Consider the following 19,831-nt stretch of genomic DNA (forward strand, 5'->3'; position numbering starts at 1 on the left):
CAATACAGACAGAAATGAAATGGAGGAAAGGCTCCTGTCCCCAACTTTGTACGGGGAGGGGGAGCAGAGAATGTGTTAGCAATGCTCAACACTACAGAGAGGAAAATTGGACATTTGTCCTACCTTCCCCCTCAATCCCTCCTTCCTGCACAGTGACCAGGAGAAACAAAGGCAAAACAAATAAACTGACAGCTTGGCTTCACAAAGAAGCTGAGAACTACTCAAGTGGTGAAGATGTTCCCATTTATAGCTGACATGCCTGAATATATTGCTAAATATTCATGGTCTTTATTTGCTCTGTTAATCATAACAGTTCCCCTGGAGAGTGAATGTCCCTACATCCTGCCCTGCAAGCTGTGCAGGACAGCAGAATACTTATATTCTCCTAAATGGAAGGCAGAGTAAGGCAAGTTAGAGCAATTCTCTTAAATAGAACACAGGGTGTGTCAAATTTAATAACGGGGAAAAATCTATATCCTCCCATAGAAACACAAACGTAAAGAGGGAAAGGACACTGCATTAAAGACTTTATTTGGAGTGCAGCCATTGCCATCTCCATGCAGGAACAGTCGGCGTCAGTCACTGCTCATCAGCACGAGCAACTGGTGTGTTTAATTCCAGAACAGGGTGAGAAATGGAGATGAACAGTTAAATAACTGAACTGTGGAGTTCAGGAATGACAACGTACTGTGAAAGAAATACTGTAATGGTAAAAACTAAAACTCGATTCCTTTCCAGCCTTTAGGAGAGATTTGGTTTATTAACCTGAAGGTGAAAGGTCTGAGCAGTGCATTACAGTTCAAAAGCAAATGAAACTGTCCAAAACAGCCCAGAGCCACCCAGCCTACTGCAACTCCCCACTGGTGGAACTGTGGTAAATCCATCACTGAAGTGATCCAGGCACTCCTTGTATTCTGAATTCTGCCATGTTTGGCATATAGCACCAGTAAAAGGTCAAAATAAGCTGTGGAAGATGAAGGAAGCTGCGAAAGGTTGAGACCATTGATTAATTGATTGCTTAATTCCTGTGGAAAACTGCCTGAGACAGGATGTGGCTGCAAACAAATATTGTCTGTCTCAAAAATAGAAACAAAATCTGCTGCTCTGAAACTTGCTGCCATCATTTTTGTTAGGTATCATAAATTATCTCCTATCGGTACCCACAGTCTGGCCACCCCGGAGTCACACTGATTGTGGTGTTCAGCTTGGCTCCAAGTGTGGGTTTGAAATGGAAATGTCTTCTGCAGTGCTGTAGGAACAGCAAGGAACGGTCAGAATGAGGCTTTGAAAATCCCTGTTGCTGCTGTCAGCTACAAACACAAACTGCAGGTCCCTACAGAGCAGAAATCCTGGAGACAGGAGACCACCAAGGTCCCACAGCCTGCAGGACACAGTATGGATCGGATACAGATGTATGCAATGAAAGCATGTGGGAATGATACAGAGAATATAAACCATCATGCTCTAAAGCCCCATTAATTGTGAAGTAATAAGCAGAAATTCCATTAATGGGAACACACCCTGTACTTGCCCCTTACAGTGTCCCATAAAGCAGTTGGGTTTGTCTCCAGCAGATGCATTAGATTGTCCATTCATCTGATTTTATAAAGCAATTAGTCTGTTCTCATCTGCCAAGGAGACTTTTATGGGCCTGTCATGGAGGAGTCTCTTCAAGTGACAGACTACTCTGTTGTACAATCAGACCCGGTTCCTGCAAAGACTGTGGCTTTTGGGGGGGTTTATTACTATTTTTTCCCTCTTGCCTCTGGTTAAGCGAGAGCTGCTCTCCACTGACAGTTCGCCGCAGTGTCCTTCTGCAATTTGGCACTACTGAACTGGGCAGCATCAGCCAGTGTGGGCTGCTGGGGGAGTGAAACATCAGTCAAGGGCCAAGTACATTAATCCAGCCCTTTATACCAGGGCAAAGAACAAAATACCAGGGCTGGGGAGCAGGGCAAGAGGTGCTTTTGATTTGCTGCCTGTGGGGACTCCATGTGACCTCCCGAGGGAGGGTTTGCTCCAGCACACCCCAGGCACAGCACCCACACCCCTGCCTGCTCTGGCCAGTCCCTCCTGGCTCTCTCCAGCACTGCTCAGAGCAGCCTTTGGTACCCCTGCCCCATCCCATCAGGGACCCCAAAGGACATTAGTCCTGCTCCAGTGCAGACACCCAACATCAACAGCCCATTTGGGGAGAGAGGGGCCTCCAATGTACCTGCTCTGCACATTGGGAAGAGCCAAGCACTGGGAGTACTCTGGTATCACCTCAGGAGAGCAGTTTAGGAACAGACCCTGGAACTGGGGTGGGGATCACTGCTGAGCACTGGTAGGACAGGGCAGCTTGTGAAATGCCATTAGTCTTCAAACCAAGCACTGGCTGCACGCTGTGCCTGGTGCTAGACCTGCCCTCACTTGCCGGTATTCCTGCCTGGGCTCCATCCAAACTCTGGGAGATCAGAAGCGTTCCTTTGCCCACCGCAGCGCAGAAGTAGTGGCGGGGGGAGGCGGCGGGAGAGAGCAGGCGGGTTCTGTGGGGGCAGGTGGGTTCTTCGGGGACAGGTGGGTTCTTTGGGGGGCAGGCAGGTTGTCTCCACAGTCGGTGAGAGGGCAGAGCTGTGTGCCCGGGCTCAAGGGACAGACTTTCCTGCTGCCTGGGGCACAGGGCAGCTGCACATCATCTCCCACGCAGGAATTCGGGGTGTGCCTTTCACATCCAGTCTCCCAGGTAAGGGTCAAGCTCCTTCCTCCCCTGATCTGTGAGTGACTGAAGATGCCGAGTTATTTCTCAGTGCAAGAAGATGGTCTGACACTGGCCCACCTACACCCCCACTTCCAGGGCTTAAGATGGATTAAACTGAAGACATTCCCCTTTATCCCTGCAGCGTGCTTTGGCCAGCCCCTCCGTACTGTTTTCCACTTGAAGAGCTAAGTGATGATGATTGTATTCTGTTTCTCCTTCCTGAGCTAGTTTTCTGACTCATTGTGGGGGTTTTTCTGCTAGCTTTTTGTTAATCTAGTTGGCATGCTGTGGTTTCTTTGTTCATTATGTAGTGGGGCTATATAAGAGGATTTGTCTCTGGAATTCAGGTATCCCCTGCACTGTGTTCCCTGTTATCGTCTTCATCAGCAACTCTGCTGAAGGCACTCTGCTGCATTTGGCATGAGCTAACCTTAATAAATTTGGGCTGTTAATCACTCAGACATGTCTCGTTGGATCTTTCACACTGATTTGTGTGTGCTTAAATAGTTTGCCGGGAGTAGACTTGTGGTGACTCAGTGTTTCAATAATCTGCCCTCCAAATTCTCCCTCGGGGTTCTGCCCCGCGGGGGCTTCGCCGGCCGAGGGAGCCGCGCCACAGCCACCGAAGGCACCGGGTGAGGGTTCGGTCCACAGATAGGAAGAGGGAGGGGTCTCCTCATGGCGGAGGATTCTCCTCCCACCCCACTCTCCTGTCCGGTTCCAGCTCCGGGTCTGCAGGACACAAAGAGCGCTGCTGCTGCCCCGGCCGGGGCAGGACCGTGCGCCCACCAGCACTGTCCGGCTGGGAGCGGGAGCACATCCTTGGTCCTGTTTCTGGGAGCTCTCCCTTGGATCCCGGCGCCGCTCAGGAAGCCATTTCCACAGGTGGGCGGCGGGACTGGAGACAGATTAAGGAATGTTTAAGCATCTATTTACATGCTGAGTTGACTCAGACCCAGCAGAAGCCGAATTTCACAGATTCCCTTTTCCAGAGCCTGGCTTGGAGTCCAGCAGGGATGCAGCCTCCTGCCTCAGGTGCTGTCAGTCAAACTGAGGTGTGCCCCAGTCAAACAACGCTCAGGTTATATTTTTTTATATATATTGTGCATTCTATGTTTGCCTGGGAGCTGCTGGGAGTTAGGGCATCCTAAAGTGATACAGGAGCCTTGGGGCATTGGGCGAAGCATGCAAGGCCCTGAATCTCACTCAGGCATTGATAATTATCAGTCCAGATAACTGAGCCGTTACGGAGATTCGATACAGTCAGCTCTTACATCCTGCCCATTTAGGGGAGAAAAATTCAGCAATGAGGAGATGCTGCAATTGACAGATCCAAGGAAAACCAGCCAGGTTATTTCTGACAGCAAGAGATCGCTAACTACAGGGATTAGCAGAAGATCAAGGGAGTGTGGAGAGACCCACTTCTTTGGAGTAAGGGCTTGGATTCCTCCAGAAAAAAAGGTTATTAAGCCATTTAAGGAAAGAAAAGAAGGAAAACAAACCTAAGAAATATAAAAGACAATACATGGCAGTTTGAGAGCTGCTATCAAAAGCTAATGAGGGGTGAGGAACAGTAGAAAAGCAAATGATAGCTTCTCTTAATAATTAAATGAAGTGATGCTCATTAATTAGACATGATTTTAACATTTTGAAAAACTTACAATTATGCTTTTTGACTGAAAACAAACCCTGCTGTACAGTGAGGGAAGAGAGCGCTGGCACCCAGCACAGACAGCTTTGAATTCCCATGTTCAATAATTGTGAGCTCCAAGCAAAGTGCCTCAGGGACCAAGCATTCACCCATTCCTTCTGCCACTCCTCATGTTCTGCTGTTTTCTTCTGGTGCAGGCATTGCAGTGCACACCCGAGGTACCCAACTGGGGTCAAGTGGTCTGAAGAAAGGACCCCCCTCCTTTCTGTCCTGTTCTTTCTCACTGCACAAATGGAAAATAACAAAAAAAAAAAAAAAAAACCAAACCAAAAACAGAACAAAAAACCAAACCAAACAGTCCTTAATTTTCCTTCTTTGGTCTGGCTTATCTTCCCCCAGGAAGGTGGTGGGAGTATGTCCTTATTCCCTCAAGTCACTCAGGCCCCCCCACTGCCTCTCTGGGCAGAAGCTCTGTCTGGGCTATCACCCGGGCAGACCAGGAGCCCCCCAGCAGATATGGCTGCCCTTGGGCTTCTGGAATCCATCACCTGGTTTGCACCAACTAGACAGCCCCAGAGTCCTCGGTTGCTCCTCACAGGACATTCCTTACGGCCCTTTCTTGCCCTCCTGTTGTTTAAATGAGACTTTCACAGCAACTACTAACAATGCAGAATGATTCCATTCTTCAGTGAGTCAATGCTACAGCCCTGATGAAATATTTTGTGGCCTTTTGTAAAGTGCCAGTGTAGCTCTCTTTACTGAGTTAATATGTTTATAATAAAAAGAACTTCTCAATGAACTACATTAGTCTGTCATCATGCCCTCTGAGCCTACGGCCATGGCTCCTAGGGTGCATCCCTGCTCCCGTTGTCTGAGGGTGGCTTCCAGCTGCTGTGGGTGGGACAGAGGGCAGGAGGGGCAGCAGAATCTGAGAGGAAAATGGCTGTTAACAATCCTTACCTCTGTTGGATACTTTGCTAAACACTAACTGGTGAGACTCCCTACGGATGGAGTTCATCTGCATGTCCAAGATCTTCCTTCAAACACCTGTCATCACGGATCCTTTTCTACTGCTGTGCATAGCCCCACATTATGGCACATGTTACAGGCCAGTGAGTCAGCCCAGTGATGGAAACCCAGATCCACTCCCTCTGATAGCAAAAAATGAGAAAACCGGAAAGTAGATCACTCTGTCTGAGAAGCTCCATGCCCCCTGTACATATTCCTGCCCCCTGGGCCAGCTGCAGCATGGGTTCTACTGGTAGAGTGCTGGAGAGGCTGTGTGCCCACCACGCCAAGCAGAGGAGGGGCTACAGTGAGACCAGCCAAAAGTCAGCAGTGAAAAGGCAGAGCAGCAACACTGGCTCCTGAGGAGAGACTGGGAGGTGCCCTTTGATGCCTCCCGCAGCCAGGTAACTCCCCTCAGCCCCGTGGCTCACAGGTCCGTGTTGGCCATTGGGAGGTTCCCAGTGGAGCATCTGGCCTGGGAGGCAGGTCCCTTCCTGCACCTGGCCTGCTCCACCCATGCCTCATGGCAGGACATGGCCCTGGGTGGCAGCACCTGGTCCTGAGCCTGTGGCGCCTTCTGGCAGATGCAGAGCAGGGACCGGAGCTCTGCGCGGAAGTTCTCGTTCAGCCAGCAGTAGATGAAGGGGTTGTAGCAGGTGCTGCTCATCGCGAACCAGTGCAGGGAAAAATAGAGCGAGTTCTTTGTCTTGATGCCCAGACTGGAGATGAGCACCACGTAGCAGTTCAGGGGGAACCAGCAGATCGCAAAGACCACCACCACCAGCATCAGCATCTTGATGCTCTTCTTCTTGTTCCTGTGGTGGGTGACGCACTGCTGCGTGGTGATGTCCCCGATGGCATTGCGGAGCCACAGCTTCTTGGCCAGACGCATGTAGGTGACAGTGATAATCAGCAGAGGCAGGAGGTAAAGAAGGAGAAAGGTAGACAGGTCCAGATACTTCCAGACCAACTCTGCAGGCTCAGGGAAATCAGGAAGGCACAGACTCCGGACAGTGGCTTCCCTTGAAAATGAAGAAATATAGATAGAGCACATGGCCATTGCTGTCACATGGGTGCTGCTGGCTCAGCAAACCACAGTGGGGGTCTCACACTGCCCACAGCCAGCTGGTCAGAGGTGTAGTGTGGACAGAGGGAGGATACAGAGCCACAGCTCTGACATGTCTCTCTCAGGCTGGACCTGCAGCCTCTGCCCTCCACGGGAGCACCCACCCTTCTGTGCCCCTCAGCAGCCAGGACCCCTCACCCTGCCATACCCCCCAGCACAGGATCCCTCAGCGAGAGCAGCTGTAGCAGCTCTAAGCCAAAGCTGTTCTGGAGGGGAGGGAGGGGCTGGAGGCTGTGAGAAAGCCTCACAGGCATGACCAACCCACCTCCCTTCCCTTCCCTACCCACCATTCCCTTGCCATCAGCTCCTACAACCTTCCTGCTACCTCTTAAAACTGGTGTGATGATTGGTCACTTGGCTCCAGTTGAACCACTGACAATTAACTGACAGAAGAACTGAGTGTAATCATACACAACAGCTCATTTTAACAACTCCCGTACACCTGTCCCATCCCATCCAGGAACCAGGTGTGTTCCCACTGCCTGGCCAGCAGGGTGCTGGGCCTGAGCCACTTTGCTGCACCACGTGTCCCCTCCACACCCTGCAGCTGGTGACTGGAAGTGATGGAATTTATTTCCAGTGGATGTTTTCTCCTTTTGTTTCCCTTCCCCCCTCTCTTTTTCTTTCTTTCTTTCTCTTATTCCATTTTACTCTTCTCTCTTCATCCCTTGTCCTCTGTTCTCCTCTATTCAGCACAGATTTTAGCCCTCATCAAGCTGTATTGTTCATTGCAGTATTGATTAGTATCTTTAATATCCTGTTTTCAACCACTGGAGCTGCCTTTTGTGCCACAAATAGGAGACTGTTGAGAACAGGCAGCTGGAGCAGGGGATGAGGTCAGAGGAGTGACAATGGGTCCACCGAGCACAGAGGACCTGGAGACGCCACTCAAGATGGGAACTGACGCAGAAGGGAAAATCATCCTTTCTGAACTGCAGTCTTGGCTTTTCCTCCCCTGGATCTGACTCACCCCTGGCACAGGGGACCTGCCAAAGGGGATGTGACAAGGCAATATTTTGGTGAATTCTGGTACGATCAGGGACTCAGATGTGCTGCTGTGTAGTACAGCCAGAGATGGATGTTGGTGGAGCTCCTGTTTCCCATCCCAGAACCCTAACCACTCCCTGGTAGGAATCTCAGGAGCCCTGGCCCTGCAGAGCTATTACAAGCAATATTACAACTGGGATTTTTTTTTTCAATGGAAAGCAGGGACAGGAATAGCATGTCCTGGAAGTCCTTATATCGCTGAGCTGCCTCGTGCCAACACGGGGCTCGGTTTCCTCTGGCCATGCCAAAGGATGAGCAGAGACAGGTGCCCCGAAACAGATCATAGTGTTCGTTCATTCATGAGCAATTTGTTCCCTAATCCCCAAGCACAGCTGCGGAGCAATGCAAGCATGGAGTAACCCTGCCCTGTGTTTACAGTCTGGACAGTTGGAGGTATGATATCCCCTGAGTATCTCAGTCACATCAGGCACAAGCACAGGCAGGGGAGGACTGTGAAGCCCCAGTCACACTTCTAGCTGGTGCAGCCCCTCGTACACAAAAAGCAGTGACAGCCTGTGCAGACACTCACGCTCCCCTCCCTCACCAACAGGAGGGACTTGGCTGGGCTGCAGGAAATTAGATTTGTCCTTTATAGAGAAGGTCAATATCTACAATAGAAATCTCATTCCTACTGCCTGTCAGTGTCTCCTTGCCCCCTCCCTGGGATGCTGATCTCAGCCTGAAAATACAGGTCATGGTAAGATTATCCCCTTGGCCTCGAGGCTGGCATTCCTGCGAAGGGCAGCACCAGCAGCGTGACACCCGCCACAAAAATCCCACTTGGGTACTGTTACAGACTGTTTTCTAGACAGGAGAGGTCACAGCAATGCCACAGGCTGGTGGGGACAGGAGGGACAGAACAGGCTGGGTACCACAGAGGAAAGGACTGCAAGGGCAAAGCAACCCCAAAGTCTGGATTCTGTATTTCTCCCTGGCAGAGGGTTACAGCAGAGACAAGTGCCATTGCTGGGCCTTTTGTGGGGAGATATTAAAAGCAGAAGCTTATTTTTCTTTTTCTTTCTTTCCCTCTATATCAGAACCTTCTGTATTTTCTTATATTTCAGCAGTCCTCATGTGGATGTTAAATTCCACTTCATCTGCTGTCACTGTGCTCAGCCAAGCAAAGAGCTCCCTTTCCTGCGGGGAGGCACCATGGCATACCAGGACAGCTCTGGTTCCTGCCAAAGCACTGGACCCTCACCTGCCCCTCACTGGGTCCCCCCAACTCCACACTGGTCCCCCACAGCCCTGCTTCAGAAGAAGGGGGTGGGGGCTTCTCTTTGTTTTTCTCATTAGTGTAACATTGGGCAGAGGAACCTCAAGCTTCAGGGGAGGTTGGTCCTGCTTCATAAATCCACATGGATGAAATACAGGGAAGTCACAACCTGAGACTCAATGTATGAAGTCCTGCGGAAGAGGGATTGGTGGCTCTGCTGACAAACCAGGGTGGTCCCCTGCTCCTGCTCCCTGCAGAGCTTTGGAGATGTCAGCACAGGTATTCCCAACAGGAGGTTTATTTTCTTCCTTTCTAAAACTGCAGTTTGACTCTCTCTCTCCTCCCTGCCTGAGCAAGTTGGATGGGCTTGGTCTTGTTGGGTCTGAGGAGCTGAGCAGGCAAAAGGAGGGAAGAGGAAAGTCCCTCAGGAGAAAATTATCTTCTCGGGACAGAGCCTCTCCTGGCAAGGCCATGGCACTGGAGGAGGTATGTGTCACTAATGTCTGTGCCCCAGCCAGGCTATGCCTGGGACTGCCCCAGCACGTGGCTGGGAGTGGGACCCAGACCCTCGTCTGGGCATGTGGGAAGTGGCAAGAGCAAACCCCGGGCAGCAGGCTCTTCCACAGCCCCAGCCTCTGCTGTGGGAAGTGGGATCTCACCCATACACCAACACCCTCTCATCCCACACCACTGTCCCCATGCCTGGGACACTCCAACGCCCTCCCTGCTGAGTGAGTGGCACTGCACAAGGGCTGCAAGACCTCCACACACTCACTGGGAAGGGGAGATCACTCACCTGTAGTTATACTGGAAAAGCTTTTGGTAGATGGCATGGGGCAGGGAGAAACAGGTTGCCATCAGCCAGATAACAGAGATGCTCAGAGCTCCCTTCGTCAGGGACATCCTCTGCTTCAGTGGGTTCAGGATGACCTGCAACAGAGACTCCGTCATGACTCTTCTCCCACGGGAAGCAAAGGCCCTCACAGCCCACAATGGGGGGTGGGCGGTTTGTGACATAACCTAACACAGCTAATGAGAGGAAAATGACAGCCATGATTAGGAAAATGTCCTGCTCGTTAGAGTGACCTGGAAAATGGGAAACATTGAACTTCTCAGTCTGCTCAGAAGAACTTTCAAACTTCATCCTCTATCTTGTTCTGTGAGAACCATTTTCCTTAAGCTGGGGGTTACATTAGGACAAAAAAAGAAAAGATTCCCACACAATGGTCTTCACTCAGGGGTATGTTTGTTTATTCTGTATGAACTATATAGAAACGTCTCTTGTTCTAGCTGGGCCTGTGAAGCTGAGCTTTTCTCCCCTCTGCTGAGACAGAAACTCACCTTCCATGAAATTTTCTTTGTTAGATCTTTAAGCTGGTAAAATCTGATAGTCTGGAACTTACTATTTGACAATAGCACAGGGAAGGGGAGTGATTGCTAGGGATAAGCACATGGCCTGGGCTGTCCTTGCTGCCCTGCACTGGACACACAGCCAGCATTTGTCATGGCCACGGAGAGACATGGGTGAAAACTTCTCATAGCTCAAGTCTCCTCCCAGAGCCTTGGAAGGAAGAGGGGAGGGCAGTGTCACCTGGTGCCTGTCGAGAGCTATGGCTGTCAGGGTCAGTGTGGAGACATGGAGGGAGCAGTACTGCACAAAGCGGCTGATGTGGCACATGGCCTTTCCAAAAATCCACGTGCTGTTCACAAACCGGACCTGAGGAGAAACAACAGCTCATCAGCCAGAAAAACGTGCTGAAAACAAATACATGGGAAAGTCCCTTGGCTGGAACCTGAGCTGGCTCAGGGGTTCTGGCTGGTTGGGCAGCTTCACCTGAAACTTAAAGAAAGATCAGCTATCCTAGTCTCTGAAACACCTTTACAGAAGAGTTTATGGGGTCAAACCCTGCTGATTATGAAGTGGAGCTACCACAGCCCTCCTGGCCTGTTCTACAGACATTGCTTGTAAACAGTGGTAATAACTTTTTATTACACTAACAACTATATTTGGAAAAAGTGGACCAAGGTTTGATATCAACCCCACTGTCAGATCTGGAGAGATTTCATTGAAGCCTTTATCCAGCTGGCATCTCTGAAAAGTGCGACTACTTTCTTCCACTCACCCAGTATGACTGGCATTCAGACTGTTCTGACCCACTAAGGGACTCTCTAGTGCTCTCCTGCATGAGCATTAAAAACACATGTTCACCCAGGCACTTGTTCTCATCACCCAAAAAGCTCTTGCTGGGGTTTCATAGCACACATGGAGAGGCTTTAGAGTTTCTAGGAGTTACAGAGTCTTAACAGAGAAACAGAGAGCCCACAGGTTGCTGAACAGTGTTTTACTTGCCTGGGAGAGTTATCAGTTAGACTTGGTGGTGTTGGGTTCCCACCTCAGCCCTAGGAGAAAAGCCTGTGACCACCAGGCAGAGTTCTGGTGGGAGGGAGACTCCTGTCCTGGCTGAAGGGACAGCAAGACCAGCTACTTACCAAGGTGAAAGGTGTGTTGAGCAGTGTGATCATGATGTCTGACACTGCCAGGTTAGCGATAAACAGGCTGGTGGCAGAGTGCATCCTCTTGTTCTTCAGCACCACGTGACACACCAGCACGTTCCCAAAGAGAGACATGACAATAATGACCGAGTACGCCACGATTAGGAGCACTTTCACTGTTGGTTTCTGGGATTCTGGCTCATATTTAGCCAGCTCAGCAAATTTCTCCCACTCAACAATGCGGCTCTCTGTCCAGTTGAAGATGGTCCTGTTAGTTGTGTGGTAGATGGACATGAGTTTGGCCAGTGAAGAGTAATGGTCAAACTCCCCAAGAAACCCCATCACCTGTGACCTGTATGGCTGAAGCAGTGAGCGAGACATGGTAGGTCAACCCCAGTCTTTCCTGCTGAGGAACAGTTCCAATGGTGTGTCCAAAAGGGGCTGGTTTGAGACCACACTTTCTCTCACATATCAAGAAGAGCAAGAACTTCACAGGTGAGCTCTGGGCTCAAGCAGGCTCCCTGACCATCCCGTGCTGCTGTCGCAGGAATTTCTTCCCAATGCAGAAACATTCACCTTCCACTCTAAACAAATCCAAAGATGTCTTTCCAGCAACTGAAATCTGAATTCTGAATAGAAACCAACACTTCACTTCCTGGACCAGACAGGTCTATATGTGACAGTGCATACACTACAGCATGATTACATGCCAGTTCCCTGCACACTCCAACCACAAGGAGAAACCAAACTCCCCACCCTTATCCCCCTCCCTAACTCCTACCCTTACCCCCCCTCACTTACCTCGCACTGCCCGGCCGTTTTTGTCCCCTTCGGCCTCCGGTCCCAAGGGGCAGCAGCGGCTCTTCCGGCTCCCCGCGCAGGACACCCCGCACCACACACCCCACACACCTCGCACTGCACACACCCCGCTCACAACACACCCCGCAGCGCCCACTGCCCGCGCCGCGCCGCGCCCTCTGCACTCACCGCCGCGCACTCTCCGCACCGCACCGCGCCCCGCGCACTCTCCGCACTGCACCGCGCACCTTGCGCACTCCCTCTCACCCCGCGCACTCTCCGCACTGCACCGCGCACCTTGCGCACTCCCTCTCACCCCGCGCACCTTGCGCGGCGCACGTACGGCCGCTGATAGCGGAGTCGCCGCTCGGGGCGGGGCTCGGGGAGCGGGGCTGCTCCATTCATAATACGGTGCGGGCGGGGCCCCACCGGCCCGGGAGTCGTTACCGGGGGTTAATTAGTGCCGCGGTTTCCTGCGCGCACACGCACCTGCAGGTGCCGAGTCTGCTCCCACGGTTCCCGGAGGGGCTGCTGCGGACTCGGGCTAAGCGGCGCTGTGGGGCCAGGGCGGAGGGCAGCGCCCACCACAGTGGCGAGCGAGCACGGAGCATCTGTGTTTGCAGACACCCTGGCAGTGCCTTAACGGGAAAAGGGGAAAACCATCCTCACAAGCCTCTCCCGGGACGAATCTTTGCGGAAAGGCTTCTGGTGGAGTTTCAGCGCTTGTTTTTTGGTGTTTTTCCCACGGCTGGGTCCCTCTTGACAGATGCTGACACAGAAGAACAGAGTTTAAGTTTCAAAGACTTTAGACAACATATTTTTAAACTAGGTATTATAATCCTTCACGTTTTGCATCCTGTATGTGTCACTTATTCCTTATTTAAAAAAAAAAAAAAAAAAAGGATTTTTCCTGTCCATATCCAGTCCCCTGCATGATCGCCTTCCCCTGTCCATGGCTCTGCTCCTCTTGTCCATGTCCATGCTGTGGCCAGGCCATGCAAGGACTAAGACAGGGGAGTAGCTACAGGATGGGGAACACATGAGAAGGACATGGGACATAGAGGATGTGCCTCTTGTCAGACTCCAAATTCTACTTCTAAGTGAAAAGGTCCCATGCTGACATGTGGAGCCAAGAATTCACTTTTATTGTCAGTCCAGGCCAGTTCAACAAACAGGTCCGGTCATCCTGTGTGTTCCAATGATAACAACACTTCTATTTTCCAAATTATCTAGTTTTTCCTAATTCCAATTAATAATGCATTTTTAAATGTCATTCACAAGCGCCCTGATGTCCATCCTGGTCCCTGGTATTTGTAACCTCTATCAGGGCAAATAAACCATGATGACAGGTTAAAGGTTAGGTTTTTCCTAGTTTGGGGTCTGTTTGCCATGGAGCAAACTGGGCATCCCAGTTTGCATCGTGTCAGCCATAGGCTCTTGGAGACACTAATGAAGATCTTCCCGGCAAATAGTAGAAAAAGAGTCCAGATGGAGACAGGAATTCCTTCTGCAGGAGGAAATATCTGTATATTTGGTGTGTGTTTCCAAGGAACTGGCTCTTTGCTCAGAATTTTGTATTTATGGATTCCCAGGTCTAAGAGATGCTCTGGCTCATGCCTGTGCCAGAACTCCAGTTGCTTACAGCAGAAGCAGAATGAGCTTTGCATTTACTCTCTGGAGTTTCTTGCCTGAGGGCTACAGAAAAGACACACTGGATGTTTATTACCACTATAGCAAGATGATCTGGGAGGCTTCTGCTATTTTTCAGTCCCCCTGAAGCGGTTCTCACTATGGCTGTGAGATTATTGTGCATCCAAAGAGCCATTTCATTATCCTCCCATGCTGTTCTTGCTGGCATACATCATCGCTGGCTTTAGAGCTGCAAGCTCAGAAGAGGAGAGCTATGAGCTATGAGTTTAGTCTAATTGTATTTCCAGCAAAATCCCAGGCATGCTAGCTTTCTCCAGGTGCAAATTATCAACTACAGGTATGTGCTAGAACCTCCTGAAACACTCAGGCCCTCACTGGCTAAGGAGTTAAGACTTGATCCCTTACACAGCAATAATCCTGACCAGCCTCTCCTGCCCTCGGACCCCTGATGGAGCTGCCAGTCCCATGTGTTCCATGTCATTAGACAAGTCTCTGATTGATGCTTGTCTGGTTTTCATCTGTCAGAAAACACTTCAGGAGCAGGAATGGTTGTGTTGTGGGATAAAATTGTTAGAGTTTTCTGTCTGTCCTTCTTGAGTAAAATTCCTGTTATCTCTCTGAGGAGACTTTGCAGGCTGGAGGTATTAAAGGTACTCTGTGTCTTTCCTTCTGTGTCTTAAATGTCAGAAGGTCTTTTTGTTTTCTGGAGGGCTGGTTTCCCTCTGGACAGAAGAATCAGTAAGAGTGCAGATACATAGGCACCAGAGGCTTTGGAACTGAGGAGCTGCAGAACTCCTCCTTTTGCTCTCAGACATTTGTGTCTGTCTGTTAGATTCTAGGGCACAGAAAGTATATCTGAGCCCCTGAAATATTAACTACCAAGCCTTCCATTGCATGTGCTACTAATGTGCACAGCCCAGACATGTGTTATAACCCAGCTCAGGTTTGCCTGATGTGGCGGCAGGGTGAGAGCTTCGGCACCAGGCGCTTCCACCCGAGCCCGGCTCTCTGAGTGCTTCTGGAACCTTCCTCCAGCCCAAGCCGTGGAGGCTTTCAGGATCCTCTCGCCTGGCATGGACACACCACATTTCTAAACAATGGACATTGCATATCTAAAGCAGAAACTACAACTAAATTTTAAATTCATCGTCCAACTTAAATGAAAATTCAGGGGGCAGAAACTGGGGAGTGCAAATAGTCATCCTGATAACAAATCTCAATTTCCCCGGGGTCAGAGTATGATCTGGCATTAGTTGCCACTGACATGGGAACAGTGTTTTTGTGTGCATTATGTCAGGCCAGAGCCTGCTGTTATCATGTGCTCTGACTGGCTCTGAGATTCAGCACAGGCGAGTGGGTGGAGGGGCAAGTTGTACAAAATGGGCTTCAAAAGGAGAAATAAGAAAAGAGCAACAATGCCATAACAATTGTATTTGATATCCTGTGAACAGTTACAATTTAGACTTTATTATTCAAAATACAAATTACAAGTACATAATAGCTACTAATAATGCAGTTTCAAGGTAGTTGGAAAAGAAAAACTTTATAATGGATTTGATAGTCCTCAAGGTTCAGCTGTAAGATTTGAGTGACAGAACAACGATTGTAACTATCTATTACAATCTACCATTGTAACTGTGGCCCCTCCCCACTCTGATGGGCTTTGTCTAGTGGCCCACTGGGGCTGGATCTTCAGGCGCTTTTTTTTGTTTCTCCTTGGAAAAAAGTCATACAGAATGACTGACAGCACACCCAATTCCTGTCTGATTGCTGGTTCCCTGATTTTCAATGGGATGCAAAACCCTAACAGGTAACAGTAATAGGCAGCTCCTACCTGTGCTGTCCTACCAGCTCTGAGTGCTCCAGCCTGGCCATGGCTTAGGCCATCAAAGCCTGGCCTTTGGGTTGGTGCAGCCCATCCGTGTGGGAATTCAACCCATCAATGTGCATTGTCCTTTGATGGAGTGAACTATCAGCTTCAGAAGCCTCTGAGCCTTGAACATTCCTTATGGTGTATTTTCTTTTTGGAGGTTCTTCTTTGGTTCTTCTCCCCCTCTGCATGGTAATCAAGACAGAAAAACAAACAAACAAAACAAAACAAAAAAATCCTGTTTTTCTTACCAGAAAACTCTGTGCTAATGAAAGGGACTTGGCAAAGAGTGGAAGGGGCAAGTCACTTTCTGTGTGTGGTATGCATGGACACTCATGTCCCTCAGGGATGGGGGACATTCATTCCCTCATCCCTGCTTGCAGCTCACTCTTCGGGGGCACCAGCCAGAGCTTCTTTGAGTCCTCCTGCACAGGTACAGGCTAGTGAGCAGGGACACCCCCATGTCCAGGTGGGACCACGCACAACCCACACTCACACCCCCACTGCACTGAGCTCACAAGGAGCCCTCTCGCCTTTGATGAACAGCTCAAAGCTTGTCCACCTCTCACAGTGTCCAAACTCAGCCCTTCTGTGAGCACATCGCTGGTTTGAGGCCAGAAAACTGGAGCTCTGGAAGTAGGACTTTGTAAGAGCAGCTTCTCTTCAGAGGTGTCTGGACTGGAGGCCAGCAGCCAATGGACACCCCACAGACCCCATCACAAGCTCAGGAGAGATGTGGATTCATTTGACAAGGTGAGGAAGACTCAGGCAGCACCTTACCTTGTGCTGTACATTCCCTGGCTTTTAAGAAATGGCATCCAGGAATGGCTCATTATCTCTGTCCCCTTCCAAGGCCCAATTAATTTAAGGCATGACAGGTTTGCTGGGATGACTCACACGCCAAAGGAAGGGAAGAATGAAGATATGACTTGAAAAGTAGTGGTACAATATACATTTACTTCAAAACTCTGTCCGTTGTGCCGCTCTGACCAAAGGAAGAGATGTGACAAAGGCAGCAAGGAACAGTTGTGCAGAGGCTGATGGCAGCTGCAGCATCCTGCTGAGTTCTATCTGGGGACAAGTCACCCACCACAGCCCTGATTCAGGGACCTCACTGTGTGGCAAATGTCTGTGTGTAGCTGTAGGGATGTGTCAGCTCAGAAAGCCTCTGAGCTGTGGAGCTCTGGTGAAAGCTCACTCACTCAGCTGGAAGGGTCCCTCAAGGATCTTGGGAAGGATCCCCCAGGATCTACATGTTTACCCAGTTTCTGCATTTGGGAGGAATGGTTCAGCCACCACCAGCATTGGTGACAGGTAGGTTCCTGCGTTACCCCTGGCAGCGACCCCTGGCCATGGGTGCCCCAGCCAGGGGTGCAGCTCTGCCACACAGCCCAGGGCAGCCAGGACTGTGGAGCAGCTCGGCCAGAGGACAGAGGGTGCTGAGGCTCTGCCAGATTCCTGATTAGCAGAACAGCCACAGGCGCCAGCGGCTGCTCGCGAGGGGCATTGGGGGCGGGGGCCTCAGCAAAGCTGAGCTGCAGCAGGTGCTGCAGGGTCCCAGCAGGGTCCCAAAAATCCATCTCTGGGTTTGCAAATGCATAGAAGCAGAAGCACAATCAACCAGGAAAAGAAAGGAGGGGCAGTTCTGACAGTCGCTTGTGCCGAAGCATTTATAACTTAATTTTCAACTCATTCAGTCAATAGAGGTTATGAAATTACAGCAAAAAAATCTGGAGAGCATAATCCAAATGGCACTTTCCCAGGAGGTCTAAAGAGCTCAAACACAAAAGTACTGATTATTGTGCTTTTAAATTATAAGCTAAACTACCTTACCACCAAGGGAACAGAAAACAGCCAGTAGGGTGTCCTTTCTGAAAGGGGCTTCAGGGGCAATCTTAGTTATTTTACATCCAGATTCCCTTCCAAGCAGCCTGAAAAAAAGGATTAATACACACTGGAGAAATGTGATTTGCTGGAGCATGCAGACACATGCATCTTAGAGAAATTACCTCCTTGCTGGAAGGAGGCACCATGGATAAAGAGGACCTCTCCACACAACCCCTTTCAATCCCTAGGAGGATTTCCACTGGTTTTCCCGGCAAAGGCTCTTGAAGAGACTGATCTGGGTGGGATGGTGGGCATGGGGCAGCCTTGGGGACAGGCAGACCTGGCAGAGGGTGACTGGCTGCCACTCTGCCTGAGCGGGACAAACAGATGGCCACAGGATGACTTCAGGGAACTGCAACAAAGAGGAATGGCTGGGCAGGTTTAGAATGAAAGGGGCATTTGTCACTGCTGCGCAAAACTGGAGAGCGCTGGGACTGCTCAGGCACGTCCCTGTGCAGCCCCACGCTGCCCCTCTGCCCCTGGAGCAGCCAGGCAGCCCTGGGGTAACTCACCAAAATCTAGCGCTGGAGAAAATTGGAGCTTCAAAAGCTCAGTGTGAGGAGCTAAACAAGAGCACTGAGGAGTGAGCTTTGGCCCTAGGATCAAGCAGCACAAAGATTTCCAGGGCCACTTGAAGCCTTAGATTTCTGTAACAACTGCGGACAAGGCAGAAATTTTCCATTTCTTTACTTACTGGTGCAGAATTCTAAACAACCCAGGCAAGAAATCAACACACAAACCACCCAGCCAGCATATGGCTGCAGAACACAGCCAGCCAGCATCCTCCACTCCCAGCTGCAATTATCCAACAAAACACGTTACCTGTGCCAGCTTTGGCTGCTTTATCTGCAGAATTTTGAACTACTTAAATGGAAACAGGCCCATAGGGTGAAGTCAAGGCCCATCAATGTGCATTTCCCTGCTGGATAAAGGCGAGGCAAGTTTTTTCCTCTTCACAATAGTGATACAATATTTCTATCAAAAACTTTTGTACTTAAATCCTCTGGAACTGTGATTGTGGAACAAGTTCAGGAATCAGCAAAACCAGAAAGGACATACCTGAAGGTGTGTGTCTTCCTCTTGTCAGTTTCCATGGTCTCCAGCCACCAGCATCACTTGGCCCTTGGCTACTGGAACCTCTCCTCCAGCAGAGACCAGGCGAGCAGTGATGGGTGGGCATCTGCAGGGAGCCAGCCCAGCTCAAGGGAAAAACATGCCATTTTATTAAACCAGGAGATTAAGTTTTCACAAAAACCATCCCCAAACAAACAAACACAAAAACAACCAACCTACTACTAGAGAGCTCAGCTAATAAAGCCTCCCAGGCTGTCACACCAACAGCAAGGTCACACCTCAGCCCCCCAGCTGGTGCTCGGCAGGAGCCGCTTGCTGCAGCCCAGTTACTGCCATTTGGGTTGTGAGGTTCTGCAGGGGCTGGGCCCCTCCCCAGCCATGGTGCAAAATATTCTCCTTACCAAAATGAAGCTTGGCTATATTTTGAAATTCCTGTGTTTCTCCTGGATACAGGGAGCTCTGCTCAGGGTTCAGTACTTGTCAGAACGTTCCTCTGCTCCAGAGCTAAGGTACCTCAGGTACCAGGAGAGGTTTCAGGAATGCTGATTTGTTGCTTCTGCTCAGCTTTCTTGCTCCAGGGACTGATCTAAATCACAGTCTTGTGGGGTTCCTCCCTTTCCAGATGTAAGAGGAAAAATTATGAATCCTCTTCTTGCTTTTGAGATGTTCAGACAAGATGGGAGGCACAAAACTGCTGGGGCAGGGACCACTGGGCCAGGGCTGGAAGGAGCAGGGATGGGGAGAGAATGCCAGCAGGGGCTGCCCATGCTTCCTGCCTGCCCTCCCCAGCACCTGCACAGTCCCCAGCACATTCCCAAAACCCTGAAACCCTGACCATGAGGCTGCAGAACCTTTGGTAGCCCAGAGAGACCCACATGTGGCAGGGGGCTCCTGCTGGGGAAAATGCAGAGACCAAGGGAAATGCTGCTGCTGTTGGGGCTGCTGAGGCTTTTCCCAGAAGAAAACACAGAGCCTTTGGTCGGCTCAATGCCATCCCCCTTGATGCTGGGACCTCTGGCAAGCCTGCCCGGATCCTCCCTGGAAACCCATTTCTCCTATCCACAATGCTTAATCACCCTGGGTGATGGATTAATTTCTGTATTTGGGGCTTATCCAATCTGGGACTCAGGTCCTATCCTTTTTTCTTCTGGTTTTTTCCTGCCCTAGCTGGTATCTCAGTCAGGAAACTTCACCTCAAAGAAGCCCCTCCTGTTACTCTTTCCCAGCCGAGGCCCTCAGGGCTGTGGGCATCAGGTGTATCTGCCTAACAT

The 19,831-nt window shown here is 50.3% G+C and overlaps 1 protein-coding gene and 1 long non-coding RNA gene across 6 annotated transcripts; both read right to left on the bottom strand.

Moving 5' to 3' along the window:
* Positions 1 to 510: 510 nt before the first annotated feature.
* On the bottom strand, positions 511 to 12,623 carry LOC125333243 (probable G-protein coupled receptor 83). Of its 5 annotated transcripts, XM_048319051.1 has the most exons (6): positions 12,083 to 12,222; positions 11,634 to 11,910; positions 11,279 to 11,549; positions 10,380 to 10,505; positions 9,585 to 9,718; positions 511 to 6,421 (listed from the first exon to the last, which is right to left on the bottom strand). In XM_048319051.1, exons 2-6 carry the CDS (start codon positions 11,660 to 11,662, stop codon positions 5,827 to 5,829), a joined length of 1,155 nt encoding a protein of 384 aa, XP_048175008.1. In that variant the 5' UTR covers positions 11,663 to 11,910; positions 12,083 to 12,222; the 3' UTR covers positions 511 to 5,826. The 5 variants fall into 5 exon arrangements, with proteins under 5 accessions (XP_048175008.1, XP_048175007.1, XP_048175006.1 ...); XM_048319050.1 differs by lacking the exon at positions 12,083 to 12,222 and adding an exon at positions 12,569 to 12,623 and having other exon boundaries at positions 11,279 to 11,865; XM_048319049.1 differs by having other exon boundaries at positions 11,279 to 11,865.
* Positions 12,624 to 15,145: 2,522 nt separating this feature from the next.
* Positions 15,146 to 19,449, bottom strand: LOC125333232. The gene is made up of 3 exons (XR_007206810.1): positions 18,962 to 19,449; positions 18,546 to 18,685; positions 15,146 to 17,530 (listed from the first exon to the last, which is right to left on the bottom strand). It is a non-coding gene; the product is annotated as an uncharacterized LOC125333232 (long non-coding RNA).
* Between the last annotated feature and the right edge of the window lie 382 nt (positions 19,450 to 19,831).

The sequence above is a fragment of the Corvus hawaiiensis genome, chromosome 14, assembly GCF_020740725.1.
Source record: "Corvus hawaiiensis isolate bCorHaw1 chromosome 14, bCorHaw1.pri.cur, whole genome shotgun sequence".
NCBI classification, from domain to species: Eukaryota; Metazoa; Chordata; class Aves; order Passeriformes; family Corvidae; genus Corvus; species Corvus hawaiiensis.